Source organism: Anneissia japonica, unplaced genomic scaffold (genome assembly GCF_011630105.1).
Source record: "Anneissia japonica isolate Jap-2015-1 unplaced genomic scaffold, ASM1163010v1 scaffold750_len1593409_cov174, whole genome shotgun sequence".
Classification (NCBI taxonomy): Eukaryota; Metazoa; Echinodermata; class Crinoidea; order Comatulida; family Comatulidae; genus Anneissia; species Anneissia japonica.
In genome coordinates, this window is record NW_022756705.1 from 1041406 (window position 1) to 1056096 (window position 14691).

The following is a 14691-nucleotide window of genomic DNA, read 5'->3' on the forward strand; positions in this document are numbered from 1 at the left end:
TGTATGTGTATGTATATAGGCCTATGTATATATGTGTATGTATATCTGTGTATATATATATATATGTATATGTGTGTATGTATATATATATAGGCCTATATATATATATACCAGTAGCCTATATAATGAAATAATGATGCTGCATACAGCATACAGGCAATGCAACTGCATATGCTATATTATAGCTTGTGAACAACATAACCGTTAATTAATTCAAACGGTTCAATGATATTCTTGCGTAGAATTTAGAATTTACAACATATAATAGACTAGAACTATGAACCTGTACCATAAATTAAGAGTGTAAATGTGATGAGCGTTTCAAGCGATGTTGTATACTAATCGTTCTCACTCGGAAGGAGGCATGCTGCGTCAAGATTTCAAAAACAGGATTGAAAACCCCAGAAATAACCGGTGCCCTACAGTAGATATTATAATTTCAGTATTTTATCGCAGTTGGAGTCATAACCATAATCACTACAATTGATCTTGAATGTGCGATCATGGAACAGAAAGTAAATGAGGATATTATAGTTATGCGCATAGAAACTGATGAAATTATTGATGTGGTTTTGGGTTTAAAAATCAATAACTCGAGTTTATCTTCGATGCAGATAGACAGTATAAAACATATCCTAAACTTATTTCTTTTCTTCAACTCAGATTAATAATATTATATTTTAGATATAAATTGTGCCCAATGGATTAATTCTGTGGAACATAGGATCGCATACCGTAATGATCAAAAGGCATGCATGTATGATTTAATATGCCTACTTTACAGAAGAAAACTATAATCATACCCGTGCATAAAAAAAAAAAAAAATTAAACAGAAACTATACGGTGGCCGGCGATATAATTTATTCATGTTTATGCAGCGGTATTACAGATCCGTGAAGATCGTTTTATCGTCTGTCCGGCAAAATCATAAAACACATTATTATAGTGAACGTCCAATATTCATGGACATCGAACGGTCGTTGTGTTCAGACGGTGACATGGCCGGTGAATGCATTGGCAAGATGATTTGACATGTTGTGTTTACATGCTTTCACATGGCAATGGATATAGGAAAAAGAAAATGTAGGCCTCAATTTTATACACCCATGGTAAGACATAATAATTTGCTATGAATACTCTTTTCCGAGTTTACATCCACGGTGAGTAAATTGTGGCAATTAATGTTCGAATGTTGTGTAACAACTTTGTGTCAGCTGTGAGAAGTGATGAATCACACAACCATGAGACTAACACCATTAAATTAAATGTACTCAATGGGGCCTAGACAGCTCCTAAGGTTTCAAGTATTTTCCAACTGATTTTAGAAACACGACATGGTTTATATACAACATAGGTCTACATTAAATTAAAATAAATAAAATCAATTTTTCCCAACAAAATAACAGCCTTAAATAAAACACGACTGTTTAATAAAATAAACAGCTGAAATTAAACATTTTATCGATTTTCAATGCCATATACTAGGCCTCAGTATACTGTTATACGTTTTAAATGCACTGCAGTACTGTATTATGAGCGCGAAGTCTTAGCCTGAACGTGCTAAATAAGTCCACTACTGCTGCTCGATGGAAACTGATATAGAGATGCGTCTATCATATTCATATTTGCAAATTTAATATTGGCCTAAGTAACGAAAATACGGAACAATAATCCATCTGCCGTAAGACCTTGAGCTTAAGTTGTGATATTCATCACGATCATTCTTGAAAGTGTTCATCTCAATAACACTGTCATCAGCAGAAGGATGTACATTAATTGCCTGTTTTCATTTACTATGTATTACAAACCGTGTGAATATGCGCTACAAAAAGAAGGGTAATCACCATGTCTGAAAAACTGCACACTTCATAAGCCTTCATAATTGTATACCGGTTTGCCTCGTGATCTGTCGACACAAGGCCTAACTACAAATTGTCAGTAGGCCTAAGCTAAGTTTAAATGGTGATGGGAATAAGGCCTATGTGCAGTAAATTTCGAAGACGAATGAACAACTACCAATAGGCCTAATTCTAATTGAAATGATGTAATATTGTGAAAATATTTAGTCGTTACTGGGATAGACTAGCTGTCATATATCGTGCCATATTTAATAGGCCTATTTATATGTCAGGACTAGGCTTAATACGTTTTTTTTTTTTTGGGTGGGGGGTGGGGAGGGATGCTTTCTTGGCGCCAGATACTGCTTTTCCGAAGGGCGTTACTCTACTACAATAGGCCTAAAATATGAAAAATTACTGAATACTGTCTATATGTTTACCTTCATTATTTACGGTAAATATTTATTTGAAGTTTGTAGCTTTCAATTGAGAAGCAAATGAGCATTGATTGCATAGAACAAATTTTTAGTTCAATTTCTGGGGTTATTATTAACCACGTTTATTATTATTAAATAATTATTTAAAACTAGGCCTAAGTCACAATAGATAACAAGAGAGTAAAGTAAGCCTATTTCTAACCTGCAGTTTTTTATTTAATCGAGTCTATAGGCATCAAAATACCATTATACCTATTTTAATAATGATTGATTATTTTTGTACAGCCTACAGTAAATTATTGCGTGTGCATTGTTAATAAAGTAAAAAGGTCAGTGGCATTGAACTGAATTTATTAAACATTCGTACTACTGTACAGTATTAATTATAAATATTTACTATCAATTTTACAATCTTTCAATGCGAAGTAGGCCTACGGTACCACAACTATAATATCTGCTTAAGAGACCTCAAATAAACTGCGGTATTCTACATGCAAATATTAAGTACGGTAATATTTCCAGTGTACTAGATACGGTACTCATATTACACCCATTACTGCCAAAATGTCCACATACTATTTATTTTTCGTCTCAAAATCGGCATGGGCCAATTATAATTACGGATACAGATAATCTTTTTATCATAATAAATAATCTTAACCGGTTTTTATTTTTGACATAATATCAGTAAATTGTGGATTTATTATTATTGATATTAAAATAATGGTTGTTACAGCCAGGACATGCGGTACCACCATCATGGAGCCTATCAGATATTATGGTGTTTTGTATGCAATAATTTTCATCATTTAATTAATAATTTAGTATGAATGTGATTGGTGACGTAAGCGTTTAGGCCATGGGTTCTCTGACGTCATGTTGATGCCCTCGTATCATAATTATCCGGGTGAAATATCATTATAGAGCCTAGACACACTATATCAAGAGTGAACATTATTCACACTACAAAATTTAGCACAAAGGTTTTTGCGAAATGTCACATCAAAACAGATCATTTTTATCATCGCATTTGACATCCGATTTTCCCAATGATAAGAGGAAAGCATATCAAAGAAAACAGTGAAAACATCAGTGAATAATGCCTTAGGCAGACGCGGCATGGGCGAAAGGTGTTTCATTTTGTTCGTTGCCTAAAAATTGCCCAATCACTTGGTTGGTGATTTGAGGACGTATTCAAACCGCTTTTATAATAGCATTTCCCAGGCTCATATTCGAAATTTCATTATTAAGCCTTTTCTGATTCTAAGAAAACAAATTGGTTTAGGTCTTCATTCTTTACTTTATTCCTTAAAAATGCTGTATCACTAGGTCGGTGTCTCGAGGACGTATTCAAACCGCTTTTTAGTAGCATTTCCCAGGCTCATATTATTATCTTCGGCGAATTTTTATTATTAAAGCCTTTTCTGGTTCTAAGAAAACGAAGAATTAGTGCTCAGCCTATAGGAGTTTTTATATTTGTTCGTTTCTCCTCTCAGTGGCGACGATGTCAATGTAGGCCCTATTGAACTTTATGAAGCATAGGACTAATAACTCTATCCTCAAACCGCAATCGCTTACCCCAGCTTGATAATTAGATTATCCCAGTCTTCGTGCTAGGTTTTTCTAAGCCTAGTGTACCAGAGTTCATATTCGTTTAAGTGTTTTGAATATAATGTCCAATACTTTGATTGATTGATTGATTGATTTATTTATTTAGCTTATCAGTTTACCATTGATTGAGCGATTATAATTTATTTAAACGTAATTGTATTAGATTCGTTCCTTGATGAAATCTGATTATCAGTATCATTGCTACTGTACCTGTTGAATGACTGGAGAAAATCTGGCGAGCTGAATTTAGATTGCCAGTTTCGTCGAAAGCAGACTATTTCTGCCGCAGTGCTTCGGATTGATTTAGTTTGTGTGGTAGAAGTGTTTTGAGCACGTACACTCTGGCACTTAAGTCTTCCCCTGGTAATCGCAAAACCTATCATCACCACTTCCCTCCTCCCTGCTTTGCGTTCATTTTTAGCGTCTTTCTTTAACTCCTCTGGGCGGGCTTGACAGCTTCGAGGCCCGTACCACATTTTGGATATTCAGCAGGGCTTGAGTCATTCGGAAGTACTTCGCACGTCTGCTGGTGCTGTTAATTCCAGAACTGTCAACCATCGAAAAGCGTGTATCAATGTGTTAATAGCTACATCACTGATAAAAACCAGAAATGAATGTGGTTGTTACACGCAGAATATCTTGCACGTACATTATTTTGCATAATGTCTATTTCCGTTTCATCAAGCAACTGACCTTCGGGATTTCACTCGAATAAATATTAGTTGTAACACTGGCCTGTAATTATCTCAATACTGTACTTGCCGCTTATGTCTTAAGAGGTGTGAATGTGCCTAACATTGCGGCAATAGGCCTACTGTAGGTGTAACCCTAATCGTTATTTAGGCTACTAGTCTTTTGACCTAATTCCCCCATTCTCATTAACTCATCGGATATCATTGTCCTAACGAAATACAGTAGAGGCCCTGTATATCATTACCGTTAATATTAATATATCATTAATCCATTATTTATAGTTCATCACTTTATTTCTTTTCACAAAATGAAGTGAATGATTAACAACATTCAATAATAGGCCTACTATTCGCTTTACTTGGTTTATTCTGATAGACACATAGAATTGGAACGAAGTAAATCTCTAGATAAGTTATAAGTAGCTGCTGTATGTACACTACAGGTTAACATAACTACCTTATCGCATTAACTTGGTGAAGAGGTAAGAAGCATGTAACCGTACCTAGTTTACCTGGGGAAATACAGCGGGGTTACTGTGCGATTACAGTACTTTAGTAGGGCGGGCCCGTCACAGCAGCCTGTGCTTCATGACTCTCGTCAACTTTTTGCCGTGTGCGGTATTTGGAGAGGAAACTACCCAGGGAGATTTTTTATATGGTACTGAAGTAGCCTAGCTAGTAGCCGGGGGCTAGCTTCTGTTCAGATATGATGCTTTGCAGTTTAACACTAGTATCACCTGTTACTTCAATCTGTTGGTTAAGAACAATACAGACGATCAAACAAACAATTTACAACTGCAGCGTTTTGTTCCTGATGATTCACAGTGATTTGGGGTTAATGTGATTGACGTGTCTGGTGGGAGACTGCTTGCGCACAGTTGTGGACATCTCTAGGTGACTTAATTCGCCATCCGTGACCGTTTAAAGGGTAGCTAGTTCACACAAGGGGCCGATGCCGACAGAAAGATCAAGGCCTCTATAGCTAAAGGGTGATCTGCCGTGTTCATTGTTGATTGACAATGTATTTTTGTCACATTTGTGAAATTACCTAAGGTTCTATCAATCTTAAAATTGGATTGTTTCACAAATGTTTCGTTTAAAGTTTATTTCTCAGAGCTTACGTCACGGTTACAATCAGTATAGTAATAATATTTTTTATTGATCAGTGAGTACGTATAGTTGGTTTCTTACAAACATGTCGTTACGCCTTTTCGGTCGTATATAACTGTTACCTGTTACAGTAATTCGGAAACATTCGCTGTCCTGAAACATAATTTATGATTATAGGTATAGCACAAAACTGAACACCACGCCACCTGCTGCACAGTGCCGTAGGCCATGGCGTTCAGTAGGAGTAAAGCATCCCGTTATTCCTACCCTAGGGCTTTCAACACCGTGACCCCGTCAGTCATAACCTAAAAATAAGACCTTACTTTAGGGTGTTATGTAGCGCCCCTAAATATTGCCGAAAGTTGTGCGATTCTGTAAATGTTCGTTGTGTGTTTACGCTCGAGACCTAGTTATCTGTAGTTAAACTGCAGTACATGATTTTCTAACAATTAAGTAATAAAAGTACTATTTGAATTGCTGCGTTGAGGCTCATAAAGTTGCATATACTCAAATTGATCCATGTCGTTTTGTACTGGAGTAGACGTGTTAGTACCCCTGGGAGGGGTTGACCGAATGCGCACCAGATGCGATTGCAAAGAATCGCCATCTGGAGTAGAAGTAGTACCGTAACAAGCGTCACTGCGGTTATGCATAGCAGCGCATACCAACGTCTATTCACCCCCACACCGGGGTCCTACGTGGGTAGGGCCGTTGTGTAAGTCAGAATCCTTTCCCCACACTTCGTTACGCCACAGCGTTATATATTTTATGCGTGTTCCTAAAGTGAATTACTGGAAGTCGTGGCTTTGGTGTAAACCAGCATAGGCCCATGGCCTATGCGCTCGTAATTACGTCGGCTCGTAACTAAAACTGTGTCCATATATACTGTAAAATATAAATTAATTTTTTTCTGTCGTCGCACAAAACTCCAAAAGATTAATTAACGAAATTGTACGTTGTCTACTAAAAAAATTCCATTCCGTTTATGCATTTATTTCGTATCAGGATTTCTTCGGATTATAGTCTACAAAGTACATGCTAATTGAATGAGTTTCCATCTGATAAATATATTAGGCCTACCCCGCGCAACTGTTTTGGCGCCGTGTTGTCTTAAAATAAACATCATTGTTCCGGCAAAAAATTTAACTTTGCCTAAAAATAAGATAATTTTGAAAACGTCGTTGTAGTATGTATGCATAGTACCGTAGTAATCACTTGATACGCAACAAAATTGTCGCATTTATTTAAAACGTCACAGGTATGAATCTATTGTTGTACAATAGTATACCATTAGTTGCCACTGGTTACAGAAAAATATCCAGATGTTTAAAGCAATTTCGTTACGCTTTTTGATCATGCATGCTCTTACGTCATGCTCCATCAACAACTAAATGAAGTCCATCCTCTTTTCGGCCGCTGCCACCATCTTAATTGAAATGACTCTGATGCTGTACCGCAAGTTTCGTTAATTACCGATTACTTATATGGTACGAATTTTCTATGAAATCATAAGATTAAAAATTTATTAACCCCATTTAGTAAATTATTTACTCGAATATATATGTATATATACATATACAGGTGCTGTACGTAAATTTACAAAAATAAAAAACATGTGATCTTGATAATGATACTATTTTCTCTACTCTGCCATATTTTATTCAGTACTTTCCATAATACTTTTAAATTTATTGTTTTCTTTGCTTACATTTTTCAGACTGATCTGTGCTAGTGATATACTGTAGAGGGCGACATATAGAATTTGCAGAATCAGTAGATCGTCGACTTGTGTCTCTCATATTCCGTCCCTGGCTGTCTAGTGATTAGTTGTTCTTGACAGACTGTTGTAAATCATTTCATTTTAATATTTAATATATATGATAAATAATAAATCTGCACTATAAATAATTTAGATATTTAATTGTTTTTGAAACGAGAAAATACAAATAATTTAAAACATATCACAGAAACTTTTATATCTTCCTTTTATTTAGTTTATAATTTTTGCTTAAATTCAGTAATTTATTTATTCTTAGATTTTATTTATATGATTTTTTTAATTATCCGTCCCACGTTAATCGTCGTCGTATGACGTCAGAGGATTCGTGGCCCTTCTTGTTACTCGTCCTTACTGAGTATTTTCATCAAAGTGCGGTACTTAATCTTGTATCTTTGGGATGTGATAAATACGTCAGGCTTGCGTCCGTCCTTTCGTTATTGATATACTGTTTGTGTTTAGTTAATTAACAATGAAATTAATTATTTAAATAGCTTACTATGATATTTAAGTTATTTGTTATAAAAGCTTCAAAAATTAAAAACAATACATGTTCTCGCGCGTAATAAACCAATTGTAAGCCTAATATATAAGTACATTCTGAAATTAATTAACAGATAGAAGATATTATCTTTTGCACTTTACTTTTTAACTTAACCTTTCATAGAAGCAATTTAAAGTGTTAATTTGATTTGTTTGCGTTTTACACAAGCAGTGTATCTACAGCATGAACACTTATTGTAATCTCCGTCCTGAAATCTACGTCAGTCACATAATCTTTCTAAGATTGCTTTCGATTATTTTATAATTATCAATATCCTAAAAATATTTTTTTTAATTCTCCTCTATATTCTGATATACTTTCGTCTATTAAAGAAAAATTTACGTATGTTGAATTTGCGATCATATGGTGTTGTGACCGAAAGTTATGCGGTTCATTTCTTACCCTGTGTTTGTTAATTTATATTAAATATAAAAAATAAATAAAAGTTGAGTTTTATAAAGGCCAACTCAGACAGCGTCGGCCGACGCAGCCCGACCTGATTTATCGTCGTACACGCTGTCTGAGTTGGCCTTAAGACGTCCTTCCGGCGTCGTACCATTGTGCAAATGAAGTGCATTGATTCTTTTTAAATAATAATATACTGTGTTGTCAACCCAACTGTACATAACTTAATTTTCTTTGTTATTTTTATATTTAAGTAGTTTTAATGCAATATAAAAATGTTAATTTAAATGAAAATTGATGAGATCATCGAAAAAAATCGTTATCTGTTTTGTAAATCATTTTCTGGCTTGTGAGAAAATAGTTATATAGGTTAGTAATATTGTTATTGAGGAGGTTGTAATTTCCTAATAAAATTACCATATGCCTAAAACCAACCTTTTAGTTACTGATGGCGTTTGCCATGATATATTGTGAAATAACGTGGTTGTTACAAAAATGATTCACTAGATTTAATTTATCTAGTTAAAATGTGTTATCTATCATAGACTGAGTTTGAACGAAATTGTGTTGGTCTTTTCTTCCTTTTACATAAAGTACGTGTGTTACAATTTTACAACTCTTTAATACTATATATTTACTTGAAATTACAGTATTTTGTTACAGCTTTATACCACCGCTTAAGCTATTAAGTCGAATTATATTATTGTTATTGTATTTATTACATGCTTGTAAATTTTATTGCAACAACCAATAATTTTAGTTATGTTTTCTGTGTCACAGTGGTACGTTCTTTGAGGAATGTATTGTCATTCTTTCTAAAGTGCGCCATCTATAGATTGTAACTTGAAGCACATCATTATAGCTGCTCTCTCTGTCTCTGAAATATCACTTGTAAACCGAAATTCCAAAAGCGTTTTGGATGTGCTGAACGCCTGTGTCCTTATTCTTACACACCGATTCGATTTTCATGATCGGTTCGGTAGGCCTTCGGATCTAAAAAAATCGGATCCGGTGTAAATGAGGCTTTAGCCTACACCAATGGCATAGTCATAACATTAATTCAGAAGCATTATTTGATGATATAACATGATTGTATACAATATTGATATGATATCTTCGTTTTCATCGGCAAATTGATATGTGGTATCTTCGTTCTCATCGGCAAATACTGAACAATTGGTTTTTTTTAGCATATGTCTGGCCGTTGTAGATGGGTAACTAGTACGAGTGTGCGGGAGCTCATTACTTTTCAAATGAAGGACTATGTAGGCCTATTAATTGCTTTTTTAAAAAAGTAATTGGAACCGTAAAGACTTCAGTAATGATAAGATAATCCTAGCGCTCTTGAAAAAAACAATAGATTTTTCAGTATCGCCATTAATGCCGTTTGAAATAGTTTCACATTACTGCTTATTGTGCATGTCGATTGCGCATTTCTCTTACTTTAAAACGTAAATCAAATTTCTGAAATAAATGTTGCTTTAATGAATTTCGATTTATATAATTTGTATGATTTGTTGTTGCTAAAGTAGTTTTAGTTCATTGAAATGTAACCCTGAAGATAATGTAAAAGCAAATAATTTATTATCATGATTAATACATTTTCGATACCTTACATCATCACTAATAACACCCATTCTTCATGTTCAGTGGCGGATCCAAGAATTTGAAATAGACGGGGCCCAGGGAGGGACTTTGACAGATGGAGAGTCTATACGAGCTCAGCCCTACCATGCTTGTGGCTGAGAGGTAGAAAATTTACGATTATCCATGGCGCCTCTAGATGGCCGGAAATGGCACTCTCAGACTTAAAATTTGAAAATAATTTTCTTTTTTTCTCCAATTTTATACAATTTTTGAAAAATTGTTGCTAATGCCTTTGTTACTTCTACTGTGTTGGTTTTTGGTTGTAGAAAAATTAATTCGATTGTCTATGAATGAGGCTTGGAGAAAACTAAACCTACTCCCCAGCCTTACTGCCTCATAGAAAGAATTATTAGAGAAGTTATTTTTTCCGCTGTACGCAGAATTCTGACATACGATTTCAATCCAGACGGTTGAATTGGAAGATGAACATAATGATGATCACCAAGCCACATCCACTCCACAGCAATTGTTAGGGCTAATTAATATTTTCTATGGCCTACAGGAAGACAAGACGGACAAGGGCCGCAGTAATTAGTCATTAGTAACAATAGAACGACTGATTACAATTCTTGTCCTCATGTATTTGTGTGTGTATGGTTTCTTATTCTTGAGTATAAAATACGCTTATGCTTGACTACTGTGGCTGTATTTTGTGACATCATGTCAAACGATAAATTCTAATAATATACAAACATTTTTAACGCGCCAGTTTCAAATTAAACGATCAAAGGTGCAGGAAGTATACATTGAGCAGTGTACACTTAATGGTGTTTGAAATTGAGCAGACTATTGGAATGAAAAATGAATAAAATTATGAAAATACTCGTTGTTAAATTAATTAAAGAAAAAAAATGTGTTCAATCAAGCGAAACGCTATGACAACAATACAAGTCTATGTGCCTAGCTTAGGAACGTTTTAACGTTCCTAAGCTAGGCATATAGACTTATTAATGTAAAAGTTGCCAAGGAATTAGAATTAGATCTTTTTCGTATACTAATTAGGTATTTTTGACTCATTGTATCTTCCGTTGAAATAACAAAAACAACAATAGATAGGGCGTATATGAATTACTGGTCTCTATCTAATTAAAGAACACTAACAACCACTTTTCTGCGGCCCCCGGTTGATTACATATCTTTTATCATTAGCTGTTCCCTCCAATTCAAAACTCCCTCTCTAGAGACCAAAGACCATGGTTTTGGTGAACCCAATTGAATATTTTCCTCCAGTTATAAACCACTATAAAATAAATAATTTAATTTTAAGTTAATGATGTTTTATATGACTTACACATAGAAATATTAGATGAATGCACATCATAAGATTATTTTTTGTGTATACCCCCGGTATACATAAAACATAATCTTATGTCGCCCGGGGTTGTATTCGATGCAACCCCAGGCCGACGGGCCGGCTGCCCCCGTGATTCCTGAGAGTGGTGCCAAACTAATTGTACGTGCGGGTTCATTTACGCGGGGCGCTTTTGTGCGTAGAAGGGTTAGAAAAAATTATAATGCTTGATAACAGCTGTCCGTGTTTATATTTTAGTATTAGTCCATATGAACGAAAGTATCACCTGCAGACGTTTTCTAACAAGACATCAAGAGTGTTTTTGTTGTCTGAACAGCGAAATTTCAGAGAACCTCTGAAGGGTGTGCTCAGGCACCCCGCGTATTACCCCCTGGATACGCCACTGAAGAGTCTAGTCTAGAGCCCACCGTATCTAGTGGTGTAGAGTATTAGCATGTAGAGGGGCTGTTGGGAATAAAGGATTAAATGGGGGTGCTGATAACATGCGATGTCTAACCATTGGTGGCGCCAAAGGCAGATCCTGGGAGCCGGCTCGCGAATTTTTTTTCCGTACGAAACATTTACATGAAACTTTTGTCCCATTTCCCCCAAATTTCAGTCCATGTCAGTATGTGAAGCGTGACTGTTGTGTCAGACTATGACCCTAGGCCTAGTTTAAGGAGAGGCCTAGGTAAGACCTCTGAGCCTGTAGTTAGGCCTATAGTTTATCCTCTTTCTCTCTAGCCTTTGGTATAACTGTACCTATCTACACTTTATAACAGGAGGTACTAGCTGTTGTTCATCCCATCCAAGAAGGTCACAGTTAGTTACACAGTGACGTACATCACATAAGTCCGTGTAATTTCATAGGCCTACCGTAGGTAAACATAGAAAGAGCAATAATAGTAAAACTCGAGCGTCACGACATTGCGAAGTGTCTGCACTTGTTCCTCGTATCGTACTCACTCGAGTCAATCCGAGATGGCCCGAGTGAAGTTTCATGCAAATGTTTGTACGGAAAAAAAAATCGCAGCCGGCTCTGGGCATGTCATTCTGTTGAAAACACTTCTTTAAAAACGTATTTTTACAGTCTCAAAGTGGCATTTCCGCCGGGAATCTAAAAGTGTCTGTTTTTTAAGATTTGTTCAACTCCGCCCTAAACATGGTAGGCTGGGGTATATATGGCTTATTTGGGGGTGTCCGTGTCTCGTCGGGGAATTTCTGGCTCTGACATTGTGTGTAACTATAAAATATTACATGAGTGGATTTGTTTGTCCTCAGAAAATTTCTAGTGGCAGAGTAGGAGAATTAACCTGGGGTACAAGTTTTTTTTTCCATTCATTGCCCCCTCGAAATTTTTGCGTTCTAGTGTTCTAGACGCCCGAAAATAACATTTGAGGCGTTCTGGGCTATCATTTCCTTTTCTTTCTTTTATTTTACCTCCTTAATGGGTTAGGGGCGGAGCCGGGCCGCCCCCCCCCCCCCCCCCACACCCCCCCCCCCCACTAAATCCTCCCCTGTCATTTCCCTCATTTTGACGAAACAGGGCCTATATTGATGTTGAAAAACCAAGGCTAATAAATACGAACACCAGATTGGAACTGGCCACCACCCCATAACGGTTGAGTATTTGGGGTGTTTACAGTGTTTTGTGTATATGGAATAAAAGGGGTGCTTATGGGAAATTGGAAAATTTCGAATTTAATAAACGAATGGTTTTGGTGAAGAAAAGGTAATCTTCGAGAGAGCATGGCTCATGACAAGACTGTTGGGGGTATTTACAGCAGGTAAAATTAGTGGTGGTGTTGGTGGGCGGGTGGTAAGCGTGTTGGCCATCTGCTATTTTTTTTATTTATTTATTTTTTTAAACCATATTTATAGAGGGTGACCCTTCCAGCGTATCCAACAAGGTCGGCTGACATTCAGGGGCCCTCTTAAAATAAATGAAGAAATGGATGCTATTATCAGCAGTCTCTTTACGAGGCTTAGGGAGTGGAGTTGGTTTTTGTCGTGAGAAAAAGTCCTGCTGTGACAGGAATTGGGCAAGCACCTTAACCACTGAGCTATTCAACTCCACTTCGAGAGTGATGAGGTCAGTTTATTTTTGTTGACTGAAAATGACCATACAGTATTTTATTTTTTAGATATTAAATACTGTAGTTGTAAAAGGGTAGCAATAAAACAAGAAGGGATGCTGAATATGCATCGAAACTGAAAACCATGTTAAACTTAATGGAGACTGATAGACCGACAGATGGATAGATAGACTGACCGACCGACAATGCTAAGATAGATGCGAATAGTTGATACAGAAAATTAAGTTGGTGATGTACGACTGTACTGTATGATTGAATTTGTTTAGGCGTTTATTCAAGAGGGACGCTTATTCAAACGGGGCACTTATTCGCGTGAAAGTACGGTACTGAGTTTTAGTATGACGATAAATTTGTTGTTATTAGGCTAATATTGTAATGGTGATTGCGTAGAACGAGAAAGGGTATATTAAGAATCAATAACAGCATAGAGTAACTAACTGTAAATCAAATCTAAAGCACTTGGAATAAAACAATAATTATTACATTTAGGCCTACTACATCATTTCTTAATTTCCCTCTAAACAGAGCATTTAAATACCATTTTAGTTCCGGTCTATAATTAGTTGGATTTTAATTAGAGACCAAAACTGCCAAAGACCACTAAAATACCGGTCTCAAAGGTGGTCATTAATTGGAAGGAGACTTGTTTCAAAGAGTATAAAACTGCAAGAGGTCCGACTGCCGGGGATTCTTTGGAACGCAATCCTATTTCAAAAAGTACTACCTTTAAAAGAACCAAAGAACGTAAAATGCGTTCATATCGAACGCGTGCTGCGCGTCTATAGAATGTATGCTGGAATTCGAAACGCAGCACGCGTTCGATACGAACGCCTTTTACGTTCTTATGAAGGACACGCCCCTTCATGGGAGTACTTTTTAACGTTCCATTGCCTGTATTCAAAATAAGGGCAGTCGGACCTCTTGCAGTTTTATACTCTTTGCTTGTATATAGCTCATGAAAATTCGAAAACTGAAAACCATGTTAACTTAATGGAGACTGATGGATAGATGGACTGAAAAAACGAGTCCATATTGAAACGAAAACATTTAGCTAGATCGTAGATCAATGTATCTAGTATTTGATTGGTTTTTTTTTAATGTAATGATACCAATATTTAAAGCCCCATTCCCGGCAAAATTTCACTAAAAATGACTTTTTTTTTAGAAAATATGCATTTGCATTACTCCAATTATTATAAATCATGGAAAAATATTGGCATGAATTTTAGTTTTACGCAAAAG

General features: G+C 36.0%; 1 protein-coding gene across 1 annotated transcript in view; it reads left to right on the top strand.

Annotated features, from left to right (window-relative positions):
• Window positions 1–9904, top strand: part of LOC117124356 (protein atonal homolog 8-like) — a 12405-nt gene extending 2501 nt beyond the window's left edge. The window contains exon 2 of the mRNA XM_033270573.1: window positions 7407–9904. Coding sequence (XP_033126464.1) covers window positions 7407–7421 — 15 coding nt within the window. The 3' untranslated portion in view covers window positions 7422–9904. The remainder of the gene's footprint in view (window positions 1–7406) is intronic.
• The last annotated feature ends 4787 nt before the right edge of the window (window positions 9905–14691 follow it).